This window comes from Phoxinus phoxinus (genome assembly GCF_949152265.1).
Source record: "Phoxinus phoxinus genome assembly, chromosome: 2".
Taxonomy (NCBI): Eukaryota; Metazoa; Chordata; class Actinopteri; order Cypriniformes; family Leuciscidae; genus Phoxinus; species Phoxinus phoxinus.
The window spans coordinates 22,372,806-22,396,074 of NC_136877.1; the positions used below are offsets into that span (position 1 = coordinate 22,372,806).

General features: G+C 38.2%; 1 protein-coding gene across 1 annotated transcript; it reads right to left on the bottom strand.

Annotated features, from left to right (window-relative positions):
• Positions 1–651: 651 nt before the first annotated feature.
• abtb2a (ankyrin repeat and BTB (POZ) domain containing 2a) lies at positions 652–23,241 on the bottom strand. The gene is made up of 17 exons (XM_079604711.1): positions 22,196–23,241; positions 10,472–10,621; positions 7,981–8,188; positions 6,929–7,081; positions 6,548–6,713; positions 6,344–6,433; positions 5,614–5,715; positions 5,323–5,419; positions 4,564–4,687; positions 4,238–4,479; positions 3,230–3,408; positions 2,996–3,101; positions 2,126–2,228; positions 1,948–2,038; positions 1,797–1,865; positions 1,539–1,652; positions 652–1,458 (listed from the first exon to the last, which is right to left on the bottom strand). Exons 1-17 carry the CDS (start codon positions 23,046–23,048, stop codon positions 1,258–1,260), a joined length of 3,048 nt encoding a protein of 1,015 aa, XP_079460837.1. The 5' UTR covers positions 23,049–23,241; the 3' UTR covers positions 652–1,257.
• Between the last annotated feature and the right edge of the window lie 28 nt (positions 23,242–23,269).

Here is a 23,269-nt window from a genome sequence, read left to right on the forward strand (position 1 = left end):
TCTTGCTCCTACGAGCTGACAACGGGACAATTGACTCTTCGTAAAGACCTGTTGCTACATCCGATAAGCCTTGGCGCTCTCACGCCACACGTTCTCATGCAGTGGATCATCGTGGAGAAAAGAGGACACTGACAGACAAGACAGAGTTATTTTTTGGTATGAAACAAAGTGTCAGCTTTCAAATTTTTAGGGATGCACCGATACCACTTTTTCCGGAACTAGTTGATACCGATACTTTCATTTTTGTTACTGGCCAATAATGATACCTGTATTTTCATTGCATTTGTCATTTTTAAATATATTAGACCGAAGAAACCAAAAGAAAATGAATCATATTCATTGGTTTAATTTGTTTAGCAAATATGTATTTCCTTCAGTTATTTTCATGCTTTATTATGTTAAAATGTATTGTTCAAGCTTCTGTTACTTTCACTGTTCATGCTACTGCTCTATCATATTTTATCTTTCACTTAATAGCACAAGGCATATTTAGAGCTGCTTCCTGTGTATTTAGGAAGGCTACCCCAAACTTCTGACACTCCTATTTGCATACTATAGGAATTTTCAGATGTGGCCCCTCCTAAAACTGCAAATCCTGTCTACTCCATAAGAAGAAGAAGAAAAAAACAATCAGAGCCCAAATGTATTTTTCACATTTATTAGTCTTTTCAAAATTACTTGTGCCATTCGGTTGCTGCATGAAAAATGTCATATCAAATAATTTATTTTTATTGATCCCAAGATATCTCCGTACCATTGCCATACTGCATATTAGAAATATATTTACACTTGTGATATGATAATACAAAAGTATCTACAATACTACTATATACATTTTTCATAAATCTTCATAGGCAGGTGTGGCACTTTGACCACTGGAGGGCGCTAATACTGCAGTTTACATAACCCTCAGAAGCATATAGCTTGTAAAAAAGAAAAAGAAAAAAAAGTGTAAATCCCATCTGTACTGAGGTATGATCAAACACCTCGTCAATCCACATTTAAGTTCATCATCCATGACCAAAGCACAATATTAGGAAACAATTTCATACATTATTTTACCAAGTCTTAAAAACTCTAATAAATAGCTCACACATCACATTAAAACACTGGCACTGGCAAAAAGGAATTAGCCTACAAAGATGCCACCTGGAGGACAAACATCTGTGTTGGTATGTATGGGACTTCACACGCCTGCCTGCAAATCTGAGCTTTGTGAGCCACAGCTGTAATTTCAAATGTTTTCCCCTCATGCGCTCAAGCTCGACGTGGGCCACAGAGTGAGTGCAGCCTTGAAGCCAGTGTTGCCTGAAGCCCATCCAGTGCATCTGGATCCAGTGCAGTGCTGCAGTCAGAACCCAGCAGCAGCTCCTCAAACTGCTCACACTCCAGAAGATCCACCATGTTCTGCAGGAAAAAGCCTTCACAGGACACCGCCAGCCCCACTGCCTCGCTCGCCTGCTCAACAACACACAGACGACATCAGAAGACTGAACGCTGAAACAATGAATATGCTCAGGTGAGCTGTATGTACATACTTTGGAAGTCTGGTAGACGCTCACAGCGTTGTTGAGATTTATTCTCTCTGAGCAGAGGATTTCACAGTGTCTCTTCAAAACTGGAAGCTGGAATGAGTGTGCGACGGGCAGAAGCTGTACGGGGTATGACATGATGCATCTCAGCTTAACTTGACATGTTTTATTCTCGTTTTTAATGCCGAGCCTTTATATTTAATTACAGAAATGTATTTAAACAGTACTGTATTTTATATGTGCTGCATGACATGTTTTTCTCACCTCCAGCAAATCAGGGACAGACACGTCTAAACATTCTGTTCCTCCACAGTACAGATGTGCCATCATCATCTGAAATAAACATTTAGAAGTCATTTTACATGTCACATGTTTGTCTTCTGTATGTATGTTTAAGCCAGGGTTTCTTAGTTACCTGGAACGTGCTGTATTTTATGTCAGTGACTTCAATGGCCATGTGGTCTGTTGTGCCATTGCTCCTGTAGAGGCCCAGCAAGTCTCTGAACCTTAAATGAAATGACAGCATGCATACCAATCACATAACTGATTATAAGGCATGTAACATTAGCATGTAACATCAGATTGAGTAATACCTCTGTGAAGCAGACATGAGCAGGACTCTGTGGGCATAAAACGGCCTTCCCTCCACCACAAATATCACATCAGACATCTCAGCGTTATTCAGAAAATGAGCATCTGCGAGGGTGACACAGAACTTATTAACATCATATGATATCATGTATGGAAGAGTCCAGAAAGTTTTGGGTCAGGTTTTTTATTTATTTAAGAAATTAAAACTTACTCAACAAGGATAGATTAAATGTATCGAAAGTGACAGCAACGTGACTTAAATTGTTTGCTTTTTTATTATTCATCAAAGAATAATTTGATATTGAAAAAATATACACTAAAATATTAAGCAACAACTCTTTTCAACATTGATAATAATAAGAAATCAGCATATTCGAATATTGTCTGAAGGATCATGTGACACTGAAGACTGGAGAAATTATGCTGAAATACAGTTAAAATACAGTTAACTTGTAATAATATTTAATACTATTATAGTTTTTTTTCCATAATAGTGTATGATCAAATAAATGCAGCCGTGGTGAGCATAAGAGACTTCTTTAAAAAAATATTTTTTTTTGTTTAGGGTCTAATTCTCACTATTATCTAGTTGCTTATTATCATGCATATACTTGGATATTGGCTGTTTATTAGTATTTATAAAGCACACATTAATACCTTATTCTGCATCTCTTAATCCTAAAATGAACACCTTACTAACTATTAATAAGCAATTAGGAGTTTATTGAGGCAAAAGTCAGTTAATAAGTTGGTTAATAGTGAGAATTGGACCCTAATCTAAAGTGTGACCAAAAAAAAAATCGTACCCACCCAAATCTTTAGAACGATAGTGTATGTGTAAGTAAAGTATGGTGTGTGGTGATCTACATTACCCAGCTGAGCTGTAGGTGTGTCCTTCTCTGCCAGAATTGATGGGACGGCTGTAGAGCAAACACAGTGGCTAAAGATGACTGCCAGCTGCTTACGGATGTCCTTACTCTGAATATAATCAAAAGAACATAAGGACAAACATAAAAAAAGTCTAATTTACTAAGTCACTTGACTGATAATAGCATCACACTTTTGACATACACATGATGTTTTGATGATTGTTTTGTCAGGGTTACCTTGCTAGTTTTGATAATGGAGAAGAGGAGTGGAAGACCCTCTGAGAGCAGCTCCTCGCAGTATTTCTCTTCCGCAATAGTGGTGAAGTCTTTAAGGAGAGAAAGCATGAGTTCAGTCCTGGACTGGAGCTGGGAACTGCGCACGGACTCCAGCCACACATGCAGCTTCCACGGCACTCCTGAGAGAGAACAACAAGCTTGGTCAAACTCTTTAAACATTGAACATCTGTTTACTCATTCCAAATGTGTTTATACAATACCATTCAAAAGTTTGGGGTCTTTATGTTTTTGAAAGACATCTCTTATGCTCACCAAAACCATTTATTTGATCAATAATACAGTAAAACCAGTAATATCTTATTATATTTTAAAAAGCCAGTGTAGGCTGCAGGACATCAAATTAAATTTAATTTAATTTATTTAATTTCACTAGGCAGATTCATTAAACATTTTTAACATTTTTAAATAGATTGCAGCAATTCATATTTGTCAAAAACTCTAGTAAAGTACATATTATTTTGTTTAGTTGTCTATTCAAAATCGTTGGAGAAAAAAAAAAACGGGAAAAAAACATGATTCTCAAAAAACATGATTCTCAATTTATCCAGAATCATGCAGCTCTTACCCTTACTGAATAAAAGTATTAATTTATTTTAAAAAGAAGAAAAAAGAAAAGAAACAATTAATTAATTAAAAATTTTAATAAAAAAAAATGGCAGTGTATATCTCAGGGGTTGAGAATGCATGATTCTACTTCAGTAAAATCACAAATATTCCTTTCAAATCTACTGGTACTTTGCAATAATGTTGACAAAGCTGCTTGTTTTGGTTATCTTAAAATTTATTGAGGCCCCCTGGTCGGCCCCGGCCTTATGAGTGACTAGAAAATTGGAGGTTAATCTAACCAATGATTGCTGCATGCCAAAAAAATCTCTCGCTGTTTATGCATCTCTAATTCAATTTGTTGTCCATTTTCTTTGATTTATTGTAAATGAGTCAGATGTGTACCGAGTGCCCTGAGCTCCATGGTGACGTCCAGGTATCCGTGCTCGGCGCTGTGCAGACTGGCTTCCTGCAGGGCTCTGATGCGGGCCTTACACAGCCGTGGAGAACAGACAGACTTCGCATTTGCTCCGTCCTCTATTCCCTGCTTCTCCTGCTCCTCTACTCCCTCTGCCAGGATCTCCTCCAGAGAAAGAACGTCCTCCTGCAGCCGCTGAGGCTGACTCAACAGCTTCCTCAACACGTTCCTATAAGGGGGAAATGCAATTATATTGCATTATATTGTTTTATAATTATATTGATTAGTGTGTGTGTTTGTGAGGGGTCAGTACCTGTGTCCATGCGCAGCAGCATGACTGAAGCAGTTCATGCCCTCATAGAGTGATGATGTCAGATGCACCCGCAGCATGGGGTCAGCGCCGCGGGACAACAGCAAACTCACCATCTCATAGTTCCCTGAAAACACACACATGCACACACAATTAAAACTGGTTCTAATAAAGCTTGACGTGGAAAGTTCTTTGCATTTGCAAAGATATGATGTGCTTTTTAGACTACTATTCAAAAGTTTGGGGTTAGTAAAATTTTAAAATGGTTTTCAATAAAGATTCTTAATAACTAATAGAAAATAACTATTTTCAGTTTTAATATATTTTAAAGTGTAATTTATTCCTGTGATTTTCAGCAGTCTTCAGTCTTACATGATCCTTCAGAGATCATTTTAATATACCCATTTACTGATCAAGAAACATTTATCTGGATTATCAATGTTGAAGACAGTTGTGCTGCTAATCTTTTTTTGTAAAAACCGTAATATATTTTTTTTTTATATACCGGTATATATAAAGTTCATTAGAACTGCATTCATTTGAACAATATTTTTTTTTGTAATACTATACCATCACTTTTGATTAAATTAATAGATCATTGCTGAATTAAAGTATTAATTTCCTTCAAAAACTGATCATAAACTTTTGAATAGAAGTAGTATTATGTACACTACAAATAGCCTCTGTTATATGTTTCCTTATTGGGAGTACATTCAAACATAACTCTTTAAAAGAAAACCTGATAAGGATGTGTTTTCCCACCTGCGGCAGATGCCAGCTGGAGGGGTGTTTCTGCTGAGCTGTGGTGGCTATTTCTCAGTGCTGTGCCCTCCACATCTGCTCCCACATCTAACAAGAGCTTAGGGGAAAACAAAGCTCATTTAACAGGATAGTCCTCCAATGTTAACATATTATATTTTATAGTATACTATAGATCTGAACATAAAACATGCCTTCTTTTGTAAGTCATTTTTAAAATGAACATTAATAATACACTATTATTGAATGACTACATATAACAGGATTGTACATGAAACTAATATGCATGTTCACCTGTACTACAGATATGTGTCCATGCAGCACTGCAAAGGTGAGGGCCACCCAACTGCGGCTCTCGGGATGGACGGAGGGATGTTTTGGTGAACAGTTGGGCACCTGAAGAGAAGAACAAAGTGAGAGAGAAAAAAAGTATTTATTGGTAAACAGCCAAAATTCAACTGCATATGTGTGAGTTCCCAGAGTGTTACATTACTGCAAACCAACCATCCATTCGAGAATGTTAATTAACCTAAAATTAGCCCACCTGTAAGATATAGATCAAGGGTGTTCAATCTTGCTGGCTCCTGAAGGGCCAATATCTTACAGAGTTTAGTTTCAATCCTAATTAAACTAGGTAATCAGAGCCTTCAGGATGAATAGACACTTCCAGGCAAGTGTGTTGGGGAAGGACATTGGCCTTCTAGGAGCAGGAATGGATGGCCCGTTAAAGATACATCAACACTATCTCACGACCAATTGGTACGAGTGAGTAAAAGGTGGCTAATTCGTACGACCTCACTCGAACGAATTCGTACCGTTTGTCTAAACCCCAGTGATGGGTATGGTTTAGGGGCGGGGTCAGGGGTAGGTCATTCATACGATTTGGGCAACTCGTGAAATATGTACGATTTAAAAAAAATCGTATGAGTGAGGTCGTATGAATTTGTACCCATTAGAATGAATTGCCGTGAGATGGGGTTGGATACATGGGTGAAAAAGATTTAAAGCGACTGAATATCATTACCGCTATGTCCAAGTTTGCCCCAGCATCAATGAGCATGTGCACCAGCGCCTCGTCCCCTGCTGAACAGGCGTACATCAGTGGAGTCATGCCCTACATACCCACACAGAAAGAGTTCAACATAAAAAAACATGGAGTCAAGTATACAGCTTTCCAACCTGGGGGAAAAATACATAAATTCAGAAGTTTAATCTTTATGGGTTTTACCTGGTCATCCATTGTGTTCACCCCGTCAGGGCCCAGAAGCTGGATAGCCTGGCCAATCAGATCAGTGCGGCCAGAGTTGAGCATGCGAAAGCCAAGATCCAGATTAAACTTGTCTGTGGCAGCCTTTGAATCTAGACGTTTAAAGGAGGTGAAACAGCACTCTGGCCTGAGAAAAAAAGAAGGAGAGAGTGAATTTGGAGCTAATTACATTAAAAGAGTTTGAGTAAAAGAATATATTTTACAGATAGAGAGCCAAAGTACAAAGTTAACTGGGTAAAGACAAATAATTGAACATGTTTGTTGCGGTATGTAGGAATTCAAGTATTCACCTTAATTTTGCCAGCACTATGCTTTTACATTTAAGCAACAGGAATATCTTACTTGAGCTGTCGAGGTTCACAGTCCAGTCCAGGGAGAAGCTGTCGGGCAGTCTGTCTCACATCATCACTGTCCACTAACAGGCTCCGTCGATGCTCAGCATGGACCATAGCGACTCGCATCCACTCCATCAGAGGAGGAAGAAGAGGAAATGGCCTGAGAGAGACACGGCATTGCAGTTATTTACCAACATCTCTCACTTCACCCCTCTGTATTTCTCCTTGCCAAAATGCACACACACAAACACATTTAACCCAGCTAACTTTAGGGGAGATCAACAGTGGCACAAAACTGGATCAGATAGAAATGAGGACAGTGTAATTACAAAGGCTGCTGATTTGGCTCGCCACAGCCTCTTTCAATCCTGTCATTTATTACCACAATCAATCCTTAATCACAATTTGAATAACAACATCTGCCATCTTCAACAGACACAGTCTCGCTGCAATTCAAATCAGTGTGATATTACAGAACAAATCCTCTACGGTTTCCTCCTAGTATCTGCGCCAGGAGTGCTGTGATTCTGAAGCATGCTCACAACCATAACTGTCCACCTGCTGAACACATTAGTATTCATTATCCGACGTGAATGCAGAGCAAGGTTTCCACACAGAGTGAAGCTCTCTCATCTTACTAGAACAGACCTGAAGGTGAAATTCTAAGTATGTCTATAATCTATAGGGAAAAAAGGTAATTTCAAAGAAAATATAAATACTGATAGAAAACAGAAGAGGAATGGACACATGCGTCTACAAGAAATGCACTTAAAATAGTCAAGGACGACTAATTCATTATGCTTGCATAGAAATCTAATATACACTACCTTTCAAAGGTTTGGGGTCAATAAGGTTTTTGTTATATTTTTGAAAGAAATGCTCAGGGCTGCATCAAACATAGAGTAAAAATAGTAAAAATGTGAAATATATATATTTGTTATAATAATTGATAATTATATATATACATGTATGTACCTCTGTAATGGTACCTCTGTCTCCTGACTTTGGCTCTTTATTCGCCTTAAACAGGTAAAAGTGGTTTTGGCTCATTGATCTCACCTCTCTTTACTGAGGGCTATCCTGGGTGGCTCAAGGTTGGGGTTCTCCAGTGACTCCATCTGTGGACTGCGTAGGTAGTAATAGAGTGTGTGAAGAGCGTCTGGAGACCAGGAGATGGGCTGCAGGCAGAAAGGACGTCCTGGACTGAGACTGGGACTTGCTGAAACCAAACGCTGCATGTGGTGCATTGCGCGGGAGACCAAGTCACCTGCAGGACACACACATACATTTGACCTTCGAGCACAAATTCTGTGAAAAGTTTCATATTGTCAAATAGTATCTCAGCATGCAGAAGAAATAAATGCCTTTCAAATGGACCCTGCAATAAATTCCTTTAGATCTGAAAGCAGACTCGCACCAAAATCACATTGCGCTGCTGATGTAGAAAAGCCATCTGTGTTTCCAGTTCAACCCCATAAACTAAAGACAGTAGCGGTGCAGCCAAGTGCAAATATGTCTTCTTTTTTAAAAAGTGCTGACAACACACACAACACAAAGCATATTTCAATATAGCAAAATATATCTTCAGACCCATCTGTTTTCTGTCCAAATGTGGAAATGGAAGAGGATTCGGATAAACTCAAACGTCTAGGAGCTTTATTGTAAATTACTCCGAGGGACATTAAATCTGCTCTTTTTGCCTCCCAATGCAGAAATCCAGACTCAAGCTGCTCCCCAAAGGAGGAGAAGATATGATGAGGACAGACACACTCCTTAAAGTCTGTGTTGACCATTAGACAGAGCAGCGTACAGTAAAGTCAGGGGGACACAATCATCCATATGTGGAAAGCATCATTTAGGAAAGAGATGAGACTGAGAGAACACAGCGACAGCGGAGATGCATTATTTGATCCTTGACTGGAAATACTGCGTTTGTACTTAGCTATAGGTGGCTAATCTTTAAACAACAGCTAATATGTAAAATAAATAGACATAATGATCAAGAGGGGTATGGGAAACAATCCAAGCAATCACATATGGTCTACATGGACCTTAATGAACACTTGTGCACATTAGTTGTTACAAAGAGCGCTTTACGATTGCTTGAGTGTCTGAAATCATAAAGCATAAAGAAGGTGCTTTTTACTCCTTTGACCCAAACAGAAGGTGCTCTTGTACCAGCAAAACAACTGCAGGAGTGTTGCTGGTCCCCTAAGGGAGAGCGTGTTTCCCTCTCTGGTGAATGTGGCCCCCCTCCCTCATCCTGGACTGCGGTCTGCAACGTAAACAAACTGCCCACAGTTCAGGCGCTCAAACCCCCCTAGGCAGGCCTGCAATGTCGAGTTGTCAGAAGAGCGGCACTTAAAATGTACAGATGTCTCTCTCTGTCTTACAGACATGTAAAAACAACCGTGCAAAAATAGCATTTCACTGGACAGTAATAGACTGAGATGAAAAATGGACAACGACAGTGTAACTACATTAAAGTTTTAACAAGTGCCTTTTGGGTGACCTAATTCTTAAAGAGAACTGCAGTCTTTTATTAGGCTGAGAAAAGCTTTATTCTTGCTTAGTTTACCCAAAACTGAAAATGCTGTCATCATTTTCTTACCCTCACCATCTTCTGAACACAAATGAAGATATTTTTTTATATTATTCAATCCATTTTGTCCATCCGTTGAAAGGTCACGCAACCAAACCTTAGTATCGTAAAGGCAACCAAAATTAAAACATGTCGTTAAAGTCATCCATTTGAATCAAGTGGTTTAATCCAAATCTTCTGAAGAGACACAATCACTTTATATGATGAAAGGATATACTCAATTTATATGAATTTCATTTACAGTTTTTCTTATTAACTTTTTGAAGCATCAGAGTTATGTTTGCTTAGGCTTTCAGAAATATCTCATGTTTCATTAAAAATATCAATAATTGGGTTTCAAAGATGAACGGAAGTCTTATATTATAAATGATGACCGAACTTTCATTTGCGAGGGAGAATTATCCTATTTGAATTATTTATTAAGAAAAAAAAAATCTAGAAAGATTTATATTATTGCTTATAATTTCATCATGATACAAGTGTATTTAAACATAAAGTGCAAAAAGTGTAGTGCAATACACAAATTAATTATTTTATGAACCAGTTCTTTTTAGCGAATCAACAAACATACAGTGCAACCACTGTAGTTTGATTACCAAACCAATGACTGTTATAAGCCAGTTATTCTTAGGGAACCTAAAACATACTGTAGAGGCAAATTGTTTAGTAAAATACATAAATGAATGGCTATAAACGGGTTATCTTTAGTGAATCAAAATCACTTCAACTTAGTTTTTAAAAGTTCTAAAAGAACCATTACTCTAACCGCTGCGTTACCAGATTAGGTTTAGGAACAGATTTAGAACCACAACTGTTCAATTTCTAATGACTTTTTTATACCTAGTAACATGACAACAACGTAGCATTTTTTTTTATACTAATAATACACAGTGCACTGTCACAGTCCTTCAAAAGAACTGAAAATGAACTGAAGGGGTTGTAACTTACTGAGTTCCGAGAGGCTGCCCACACATGTGGCCAGCAGGGCCTGCTCCAGCGTCCTGAGCTCCAGCTGTGCGTAGGCATTCTCTCTGCTCTCCACCGCTGAGTCTGGACCCTTAGCATACGGACTGAAATGGGCAGGCAGAGACAGCTCACCTACACATAAACAGATTCAATGAGATTCAATCAACAGAACTCGCAACACCATCGAACAATTCATTAGTATTTGATTCATTTCTCATGTGCGTCTCTAAACATGAACTCTTGCGTCAGTCTTGTACAACTCTCCATTATGGGGGGGATGGGGGAGACAGACTGCCAAGGGAAAGCCAATCGTTTTCATATACAGTATGTGTCTCGGACAGAGATAAGAAGAGGAAGTGTGGCAAGTCATCATTTCCTCTGCTCGGAACATGGCTCTTTCTCCTTCCTTTAGCCGCTTCTACCTCGCTAAATTATTCATGCTGTGTCTTATTGCTAACTGTCTCTAAGTGTCCATTCTATTCCTGTAGATATCTTTTGCTGATTAATTATTCATTAGAATTCACAATAATTGGTGGCATGATGTTTCAGCCACATCTAAAGCCTGGTGCACAATGTACGATTTTGACCACAATTTGGCCATCTGAGACTAATTTTGAGAAAAGATTTCTCAGACCCTATAGGCAAAAATCTTTGATCGATAGTTTGACATGTTCGACCGACAGCAGATTAATGACGATTATGATCAGATTTGACCTCTGATGAAATTCTGCCAGTGACAGAAGTTTTGAGGCACTGTTCTGCAGTGTGGCTTCTCATACTATGATAATAATATCAAAAACCATAAGGAGCACACAACCTGATGACGGTATTGGTGCAACAACAACAAATCACCATTAGCACCACACACATCGTCTCTTTTTTATGAGATCCTACAGTTTTTTTTCTGAGATCCTACAGGTTTTTCTGAGATCCTACAGTTTTTTTCTGATATCCTACAGTTTTTTTCTGAGATCCTACCGTTTTTTCTGAGATCCTACAGTTTTATCTGAGATCCTACAGTTTTTTTTATGAGATCCTACAGTTTTTTATGAGATCCTACAGTGTGACATGGCTTACAGCTGCGATCATGTTTGTACAGTCTGACAAGAAACAACCGTAAAGCTGATACCATTACAAATCATTCAGTGTGCAGCTGGTTTAACAATGGCACATTGGCCGTAATGCTGAATGCTGTATATTGCTCCCAACAGAAGGGTGATCTATTTATTCTCGCCACAGCATAAGTATAGCTTATAAAGAATATCAATCCCTACAGAGTTATATAAAAAAAAAATCTTAAATGCAGAGTTGATACATTTCCAATGTTTCAGAAACAAAGTGCAAGTTGATAGTCAGTCAAATTAATGAGCAGATCATATGTTTGGCAGCTGATTTATCAAACCCAAATACAGGATATGTGCTTGCTTGGCTTTTGATTTGATTTGAAATCCATGCCTTACCCCTGGATCTCTCTTTCACTGGGTATCGGAAAGGGATCAAATGAGGGATTTGTACGTGGATTTGGTTTCTTCTTCAAGCTAAACGATAAACCATTCATGAGGTAGGCCTGCAGTATACACATTCATCTGTGCCACGATGACCCAAAATATCTCTCCAGATGTTGACTACCTGATCTATTTGGGCAATTTTTTTTTATAACATCGTTCTTAAATAGTATTTATCTTACAGGTATTTGGTTGAACAAACTCATTGCCACTTTGTGCAGTTGAGTGAACCATGGCCTCGATGTTTTATGCTAAAGCAGCAGATTCTCAGCTTACCACTGCCTACTAAACACAAAAGAGTGATCTTCAGAGCAGAGCAGCTTTTTGTCTGAATGATATTCAAAGATATACTGTGGATTTCATGAACAGAATCTGCATATTTATGCATTAATAATTTTCTATTTAAATAATTAAATAACAAGTGTAAAAGACACAGAACTGTGTGGATGGGTCACAGTAGCATATATGTTACTGTTTCCGAATAATAATTATGCTGCACAACGTTTTTAACATTGATGATAATAATAAATGTTTCTTCAGCACCAAAAGGTTCATAATATGACACAGGCTATAACAGAAATAAACATTTAAATATATGATATATATTTATACATTAAAAAAAAAATATATATATATATATATATGGACCACAAAACCAGGCACGGGTATATTTGTGGCAATAGCCAACAGTACATTGTATGTGTAAAAATGATAGATATTTCTTTAATGCCAGAAATCATTAGGATATTGAGTAAAGATTATGTTCCCATGAAGATATTTTGTACATTTCCTACCGTAAATATATAACACATTTATTTTTGTGTGAATGCAGCATAATCCCGAACATAAATGGACAACTTTAAAGGAGATTTTCTCAATGTTTCGATTTTTTTGCACACTCGGATTCCAGATTTTTAAATAGTTGTATCTCGGCCAAATATTGCCCTATCCTAACAAACCATACATCAATGGAAAGCTTATTTATTCATATGTCAGATGATATCTAAATCTCAAATTCAAAATTGTGACCCATGTGACTGGCTTTGTGGTCCATGGTCACATATTATATGATATATGATTATATGATATGATATATGATATGATATGATATAATATGATGCAGTTTGGAAGGTAAACTCATGCAAACGTATTGTTGGTTTCTGTTCCTTTTGGCTCCATTTGCTTGTTTTTAAATGCAATGTCTTATGTACTCCCATACAGGGCTTTCTTCAGACTGTTTGATTAACTAGTATTTTGGGAAACTCACAAAAAGCAGATGTGAAAATATGAAATGTGTTTTTGCACATACTGTATGTAGTAATGAGCCTAGTGAGAATTTAACTCTGTCTATAACCACATACACATGCCCCCTGAACTGAGGCAGTCTGGTCTAGTTGAGGTCATTTTACATGTGCTACAGATCATAGTTATTAGTTAATACAGTGCAGCTGAAGATACAGAAATATGTCTTTATAGAGACCCCAAATCTAAAGCAGGTCTGCATGTGTAAAAGCTGCGTAGCTGTTTGGCCTGGCCTCTGTATATGGGTACGGGTGAGCCACAGGGTGTGTGATGCAGCTGGTCAGGCTGTGGACCCACAGACCCAAACCCCTCTATCCAGAACACACCCATTCCCTTTCCCACAGCGAGCCGTGTCTATACTGGCAGCCTTGAGGCTATGACATGCGTCATAGGCAGCCGCACGCTCCCACAGACACATATGCTCTCATCTGCTACCATCATTGTGGACTGAGGAAGAGGGGAATGTGTGTGCACTGCCATTATGTGGAGAGAAATTGAGCTCACACACACCACTGATGGGAGACTGGGAAATCCATATGAGTGTGATAGGCCTGACCAGGAGTTACACTGCCAATGAAAGAGAGAAGGAGAGAGAGAAGCTGGGAAGAGACATGGTTAGGGATTATGTGGCAGCAAATACACTTAAAATGAGATGAGCAGCAACATTTACTGAAGTGATGCCAATCTTGACCTATACTAATGTGTTCATGTGTATACTGTAGAAATCCACCATAAAACCAGAAAGTATCTTCTTTTAAAACTCTATCAGACACATCTAATATTTTTAGTTTTATGGCTAATATTATAGTTTTATGACTGAAAATGTATGTAAAATGTATGCTATTTGCAGTATTTTGTCAAAATCAAAATCAAAAGGTAACATTTATCAATTAAGGTTCAATTGGTAAACATTAGTTACATTAGTTACAACTACATTAATTAACATACACTAACAATGAAAATACTTCTAAAGCATGTAATACTCTTAGTTCATGTTAAATTCAACATTTACTAATACATTATTGAAATCAAAAGTTGTATCTGTTAATATTATTTAAGATATGAGCTAAGATGGACTAACAATGCACATTTGTATTATTATTAATTATTGTTATCAAAGGTTAATAAATACTTCATACTGAATGAATGATGTACTGAATACTGAATTATGGTCATTCATTTTGAGTAAGCGTTTTGCTTAACCGTTTCTTTGTGTTATATGATGAAACATTTAAATATAACCGTTGGAAATTAGCATGCATTAAATCCAATCCAAAAATAAATCAAATGTTGACTGATACAAATAAATTAAATAAATCTTTAACATCATCCATAGTTACTTGAAAGTACAATTTGCTTTACTCCATTGCTCTGAAATGTGTTAAAATGACAATGAACCTGCATGGCTTTGATAACATTCAGACTGTTCTATATTAAGACTTAGTGGTTCGTCTGGTTAGTTCTTTAGTTCAGAAGTGTTCGTCACCAGAGAACAAATCCCTTAAGAAAGTGCTGAAAGAAACCTTTCAATTGCAAACCCAAATGCAACCACGCTAATTTGCTTAAATACGAGTGATCAACTTATTTTCCTTGCCTGATTTTGCCCAGGTAATATGGTGTGAACACAGTGGTCCAGTCACACGCTACCACAACACCACCATTCTACACAGGGCACAATGGCACAAGTGTGCTGAAGAGCCAGAGTCAATCGGCCCTTGTGTAACCGTGCTGTGCTGGAAGTGCCTGTAGATTGAGGACATGGAGCGTTGACTGCTATCTCTAAGCGGTGAAAGGGGTGGCGCCCTGTTAGTTGTGTGTGACTGCGCACACGGACCATTTCTGCCAAGATTTCCCCTCTCCAGGGGGCAGACCATAGATAATAATAACAACTTCCTGCATCCAGCTCCTTATTTAAGACACAGCCCCCACTCAATGGAAAAGCTTTGGGTTTACAATTCCAGTCAACAGGGAAATACTGTACAAGGTCAAAAGATTTACTATAAACTTGGCCTACTTATGCTGTTTTACTTCTAAAATCACCTAATAAAAGAGTTTGAAAGTCATAAATCCAATATATTTTCAGCACCATGAACCTTTATTGTAATATTTCATTTCATGTTTAATTTTAAATGTATGACATATCCAATAAAAAGAGAATAAACTTAGCAAGATAATTGAAACAGTGAGCTGCTCATAAAGCAGATGCTTTTCTACTGAGTCAGTTGTAACCTAAGTGTAACAAAACCTTCTCCTGGAGTTTAACAGTCTTCATAATGATAAACATTATGCAGATCTTGGCAAGGGGATATTACTCCAGGTGTTCACATACTCAAATGCAATAGGGATAACATGCATCTCACTGGCAAACTACTGCAAAACATCACTTATTCAAGAAGCTTCGAAGAATATAAGGGTGATTCTACAATTAGGGGAACTTTTGACTACTTGAAACTATTTTACAGATGCAATTATTATAAAACAATTGAAAAATTGTACTGAATTGAAAATATAACATTTTGTGAAACATAGACCTTTCCTGATTCAACACATTTAGTAAATGCATTACAGATTCTAGGGGTATTATTCTCTCTTGGGGTGCAAGAGGGTTCAAATCCCAGACGAGCCCCCGATTTCTGTTACATTCTCTCAGTGTAGGGATTTGGTCATTGAATGCAATACACTTATTGTGTACATACACTTTTTGTAAAACAATTTTTTTAAACTAAAATTAGCATTTTATTCTTTAGAATCATGGATCAGAAAAGGGGACAGAAAAGCTCTCCACTAACTGAAGAATCACCCATTTATGAAGGACCTCTCTGTGATGGACAGACAGGTCACTGATCGCAACCTCTCAGTTTAGCCCCATGACACCACTTGCCACCTCAAGCCATAACTAAAACTGAACGACAGCCTGGTCAGTTTCAGAGCTGCAATCTAAAGCCAAGAATTCACTCCGAAGCCTCATTCTTGAGAAAGATGGAAAAAGCAGAACAACAGTAACTACTATACAGGATCTCCATCTGCCCGCTTCTCTCACCCATAAACCCCTGAGCCAGTTTCCATGGAGGCAGTAATTTCAATTGCAAAGTATTTTTGTAGCAGTTTTTCAAAACATGTCATGGCTCTAGAGTGGATTTCCTGATCTGGGGTTGAACGGAGGACAAAATCTCTTTCTGATGATAGCTTAATTACTTACAGACTATTCAGTGAGCCTTCGCAGACTAAAGGGGTTATCACTGAGTAGGATTTTAATGCAATTTAGCTTGTCAGACTGCAATATTAATCAAAGTTGGAGGGTTTGGTAAGTATGGGATAAGTTGAGGAGAGACGGCATTACAACATTAATCATCCAGAGCTAATCCATAAAACATGACGGGTGTCAAGACTGAAGGCTAACAGATACGGCTAAATAAATCACTCGGTGTAATTGCTGTGATGACAAACACTTGATTAACTTGCACTGTGGTGAAGAAACTGCATACATCACTCAAGGAACACAATGTGGATGCTTACTTGTCCTCTATTAACCCTTTGAAATGACTTTTTAACAATTGGTGTTGATTACATCACACCAATGATGTGTTGATTTAATTCAGTTTTACAAAAGATCCTCAGGAAAGATCATTATTTTCACACAAGCTAACAGAAATGGTCATATTCAAACAGAAATCCCCTGAAACAGAGGCTGACATTTATTTGACACCTACTTAAACGGTCAAAGTCGGGAACAAAGAGGTGTAGAGTAACTCAAGATGGACTGTATTCGTAAAAGGACTGATTAGTAGTGAGTTTTATGGGCTGTCAGGAGGTATGAAGAACATATGGCGTTCCCCAGTGTATACTCACTCAGTGCATTTTCTGTGCTTTATGAAAAGCTCCAAGGTACCTTCTTTGAACATTAAAAATGTGTAAAACCCCTAGTTTTTACATTTGGATTAATGAGGTACAGGGAATATTTTCTTTCAATCGCAAGCTCTTTATGTGAGTCTAAGCGATTAGAACTTTGTTGTAACAAAACAATGAAGCTGCCCCATAAAATTGGTTATGTTGTATCATAAAAAGCTACACTCCTACACTCCTGCATTAAGCTCTCATTTGATGTAAATTAAACCACAATTGTTTCCTCTCTTAATTCAAATCAATATAAAGGTGCATTTTGTGCACTTAATGAACATTGTTGTTTTTTTCTCCGTAGAGATGAAAACGTTATCTAAATGATTCCCGTTCACACGCATACGCTGAAACTAAAATTGAGTATTATGCATGCCAGACAAGTAACTGGCTATGTCACTTTGTAAAGAAAGATGACACGTCGCACACATACGCATTCATGCCTATAGAAATGTAATACGCATGTGCAGTCACCGTTTTCACAGATTCACGTTTTTGAAGTTTACACGGAGATCGTGAAGTTAACCCGTTTTCAAAAACTTGCACTGAAACCTACTTCAAAGTTTGCGTTCTCAGGCCACCAAAAGGCCGTTTTTGTTTAAATGAACGTCCAGAAAGCATTAAAAGTTGTCTGGTTTCAGTTTCAAAACGGTGTTGTGTCAGCAGTCCCTAAGTTAATAACTAATGATTTTTATGACAGAAATGAATCAATTATCAATTAACTTACTAAGCTACAATGCCTTTCTTCTAGAGCTGCTGTACAGCCAAAACTATCTTTGTTGCATTCATTTCCTAGTATCACTGTAAAGCGTCTTTGAAAACTATCTGTATTGTAAAAAGCGCTATATGAATGAATGTAACAACTTTTAAACAGAATTAGATTTCACATGGCAAAAATCGGGACAGTTCACCCAACAATGGAAATTCTGTCATCATTTACTCACCCTTATGTTGTGTATGACTTTCTTTCTTTCTTTTGGGGAATATGTATATATATTATTATTTTTTGAGCAACCTGATCTCATGAAAGAGAAAAATACATATTTTATGAGGTGGCAATTTTATATGAATTCATAGATTTTTTTTTTTTTTTTTTGAAAAAGCATGAATGGGTGAATGAAAAGCATGAATGTCCATCCCTAACTCCAAAAGCTAACCACCAATGGGGTGTAAGCAGATCATATGAGATTATTCTGTAAGAATTAATGCGAATCAATTTGGCAAAATGTAAAATAATTTCAATGTTGATTTTGAGAAATGTCAATCAAAATTGCTTGGTTATCAACAATGTTCCAAAAAACAAAAAAACTTATGTTATATAGGTTTGGAAAAACATAAGTACATTTTGACAGCATTTACATTTTGGGTGAACTTTTACTTTTATATCAGTACAGAATATTCAGTGTTTGGATATTTGATGAATCTAAAATCACTGCAGTGCAACTTCCATTTACTGGCCACCCTGAATTTAGACTAAGTAACACCTCTTTGGAACAGATGCTAATGGGTCCAGGCAGGCATGCTGGGGAGTTGAGGAAGGTCAACTCGCACACAGAGCAGCTGTCATTGCATGCTCTAGAAAGGCACCTTCTCCTCTCCTTATAGAAAGCATTTGTCCACTCTAGGTGCTCTAGGGCTCAAGCGAGACCCTCAAAACGATGTTTATAATAGCACTTAATGACTACATGAGTAAACAGAGAGCACAGGCCTCATGTGAAATACTAGCTTCTCTGTAGCAGCTTCAGTCAATCTAGCGAACACAAAAAGGTGAGACCTCTTTTATATATTTATTTTTACGTCTCAATAATCCCAGAAGACATTTCTGACTTTTGAGAAAGTCTTAGCAAAGTAGAGCTTGCTAAACACTCCTAAACATACACTCTGGCTTGAAATGACCATGGCTGGGAAATGCTCTAATTTCTGCGGTTTGTAGTCAAGCTCAAAGAAACTGGGCTGTGTGGGCGGAAAGTTTTATGAGGATAATTAACCAATGATGATTACAAGGCTCCACACACAGACCAAAACTCAACACCCCATTCGGTGGGACTGCTCTCACGGTGTGGAGAGCCAATCTGATGTGAACTGCGTCTCACCTGCATCCCCTCATTTGACCAGCTCTTTTATGTCCTGTCTGTCATTAAAGCCAAGTGGGGACCTCAATTAAATCAGACTATTTATTCAAGGGCTCAATCGCTTTCCTTTTAGAAGACCAACATCGTGTTTCCGGTTGACATCTTGCATGGCTGAGTCATAATGGCCATTATTAGCTTGTTTATTGTAAAGGCTTTTCTGTGACTGCAGCTGACCTCCACCTAAAATTATGGTGATCAAATTATCAAATAGATTATCAAAGGTTATTTTAGTAAACTAGTTTTAATACTACAGAAGTTGTTAATGGAAGCAATAACTAATTATAGATGTGTGGGCCATTTATGCAATATTCTCGGCTCATTCTGAAGAGATGATTGTTTAAAAAAATAAAAAATAAAAATAAATAAATCACCCCCTGCCAGCCACTGGTGGGTTGGTTGTATATATTTTCAGCTGGGATTTTCCCTATGGCCTGCCACAACACTGTTGTAATGTTAAACCAACAAACCATTCTGCTACGCTGACCTAATAATATATTGAAAAAACAAACCATTTTTAAGAACTCAAATTCTGTATTAAATGGAAATCTGGCAACCTACAACATTAAAGCTTTATAATTCAGTCTTCTGGTGCCATCTGCTCAAGGCACTTTGTGTGGACAAATGCATAGAGGCCAAAGAACAAGACCACAGTAGCTTTCACAACAGAAAATGGGCCTTTTTTCTGTCATTTAAGCTGTGCGGCACTAAACAGTTCCAGATGTGGCTCTGCTCAGCATGTGAGACAAGAGTGTTTGACATGAAAGCCTATGGCAGCCTTCTCTCATTCAACAAGTCTCTAGCAAGAAAAAAAATAACTAGGCCTATTTGTGGTTCTCAAACATTTGTTTTCCGGGATGAACAAAATTCAAAATTGACTAACAGTGAGCGTATGCATTATCATTATAATTATATGCGTTGAGTGTGCTTTCTACTGCTGAGTTTCTAAGCCTCCGTATCATGCAGGTCAGCTGTGTTTCAGTATAAGTGAGTAACACAAGTTTACCAGCCATGGGTGATTGAGCACGAGTGCACTGTCACATCAATCACGCTGAGTGTGTACCTGTGAATCAGATTAATACATTTCTAAGCCTATGCCTCCATAGGGGGTGTTTGAACTACACCTAGGGTGCAAAGTACAAAACACTCATGGAAAGATGTTAATAGATACCACATTCAGAAGCACAAAGTGAAGTAGGTGTTGATATAATATCCTACCCAATATGTTGGTGTGCTGCTGTTGGCTTAATGGCAGCTTGATGGTTTCGATTTCATTCCCACAGGATATCAATAAACTCTTACTTTTATTCCTGAAAGGCATGAAAATGAAACCATAATTTCCTCTCTTGTCTTAAAAAGGCTGCTCTGTCACAGAGATGATCAACAGACTGATTTAAACCAGAGGGAGAGTGTGTGATGGCTTTCCATTCTTTTCACTCTGGCCTCTCTCACTTGTTTCTGCTTATTTTCCACAGCTATACCATGGCTTAGAGAAGAACAATGGCCTTTTTGTTCCTTTCTGAAAATGTGTTTGACCAGTGGGATGCACAGCCACAGCCAAACCCTATTTATAATGTAGAAGCTACCATTTTACCAGCAAGTTGTAAACTGTGGAAGAGAGTGAAATCCACACAGGTAGCAAATCAAGTCTGAAAGATTAAAAGTTTGTCATGATCTAATCAGTATTATCTACACTATTATAGTATTACAAGGAAATTATGTATTCATGGGATTAATAAGTCCTCACTTGTGCCAAAAGAGGGCAAATATAATTTTCTTGTATTCACATTTCACACCAAAGGCAGCGCATCACTGGGCCTTGCATAATAATCAGACTTGTGGTGAGACTCGCTTTTCTGATATTCGTTTACACATAATTATGCAGAGCTGTGCGCATCCCTCTTTGAGACAAGATGAAAGTGGAAAAGATAATTAGTATTTTCACTGAGACCAAGATCAAGGTGCCTCTCAAAGACTCCGAATCTAATGAAATAAGACATTTGTCAAAGATCAAAATCAAATAACACATGCAAACAAAATAATAACGAATCATTTTGCTGCATTTTACAATATAGAGCTCATTACATTACAAAATGCAATTATGTTGCAGAGCCACTTTTTACAAATTGGTGTTCGCTATTATAGATACATTCGTACTCAAAGGTTTACACACCCCTTGCAGAATCTGCAAAATGTTAATTTTACCAAAATAAGAGGGTTCATACAAAATGCATGTTATTTTTAATTAGTACTGTCCTAAATAAGATATTTATCATAAAAATGTTCACATATAGGCTAGTCCACAAGACAAAAAATAAATAGCTGAATTTATACAAATGACCTCATTCAAAAGATTACATACTTTTGATTATTAATACTGTGTGTCATTACCCGGATTATTCATGACTGGGACCAAGAAAAACCATCACAAAAAAAAACAACAACAGTGTGGATCATCCAGGTAATGACACACACTATTAAGAAATAAAAGTATGCAATCTTTTGAATGGGGTCATTTTTTTATAAATTCAGCTATATATGTTTGTCTTTGTGAACTATATGTAAACATTATAACATTGCCTTGAATTTTGAAGGCACTCTTGTTTTGTATTGTTCAAATTGCAAAATGAGGACGTGAGATAGCGTTGGTGAATTCACATTCTGTGGGTAGTTAGACCTTAGCAACTTTTATTAAGAACTCAAAATTCACGTTTGTGGTATGATGAACAACAGTAATTTATACATAACCATATATAACTATATCCAACCATAACCACCTTTGAAAATTCCCAGGGTTACCAAAGGGCTCAAAAATACTACTTTACGACTGCGAAGTGTTAACAAGGCTATTTTAATATATGATTACTTTGTCTTACCATTGGCGTTCTTCCCGCAGATGAGATGTTCGTAGTTTTGCACGAGACCAAATATATCCGCGTCATTGCTGACTGCAGCCTCGAGCGCATCAGCCGTCACTGGTGAGAAGTTGGTCCCGCTCCGCGCCACCGCCAGCACACGAAGCCCAATTTCCTCCACTAGATTTTCAATGCACGCGGTCAAACAGATGGCCGCGTACTCATGAATGCGCACTGAGATGCGAGTGTCCACCATCCAGCGGAAAAAGCGTCCAACAGACAAACTCAGCGTGCAGCGGGAGGACTTGCTCTTGCGCAGAACCTCTCCAGCGCTCATGCTGTACAACGAGATGGCTCTGACCGCGGCCGAGACGCAGCTTTCCGCCAGCGCCCAGCTCATGATCAGTCTCATCGCGCTCTGCACCTCGAACCGCGTGCACCTGCAGTGCACAACACTCAGCCGCTGCGCTTCTCTGGAGATCCGCAATAAAGCTCTGCGCATAAGCACTGACAGACTCCTGACGCTCTCTGGAGTGAAAGACAGTCCCTCTCCAGCAACTTTACGCAGGACCACATCGATCTCTTCATCTGTCCAAGGGAACTCCTCTAATTCTGGTAACCTCGGACATTTGGAGAAGATGTCTTCTGGGTCTTCAGGAAGCACCGTGTTCACTGTGTCCCAGCTGTTGTTCCTGCTGTTTATGGATCCCGTGTTGCTCCACCAGTTTCCCCGCTGTGGAGAACTGATGAGCGCCTGGGAGTTGGACTTGGAGGAGGACAGGCTGAGGGATCTGTAAGAGTCACCGGCTCCATATCCAGAGTCCAGAGTCAAATCCTCCAAAGTCTTCATATTAGAATTGCTCAAGGCTGCCATATCTTTCTATTTTTTTAAGTGATTTATTCCACGTTTTTTTCAATTTATAGTGTTTAACAGGAGGTGGACTCCTTCCCTGGTTAGTAAACATGCAGCGCAAAGGCACGATCCCTGTCTTAATTTAACGCACGTTCATCGCCAAGCACGGCTCTTGGTTTAAAGGTCTGCACTCATGGGCATTCCAGTGCCATATGAACACTGGTGCTCAGACAGAAACTTTT

Excerpts from the sequence above, each read along its gene's own strand:
- abtb2a (XM_079604711.1), bottom strand. The coding sequence starts at position 23,048 with ATGGCAGCCTTGAGCAATTCTAATATGAAGACTTTGGAGGATTTGACT. Across the intron at positions 8,189-10,471 it reads GGGCAGCCTCTCGGAACTCA|GTGACTTGGTCTCCCGCGCA; the intron begins GTAAGTTACAAC and ends TGTGTCCTGCAG. Across the intron at positions 7,082-7,980 it reads ATAGCCCTCAGTAAAGAGAG|GCCATTTCCTCTTCTTCCTC; the intron begins GTGAGATCAATG and ends TGTCTCTCTCAG.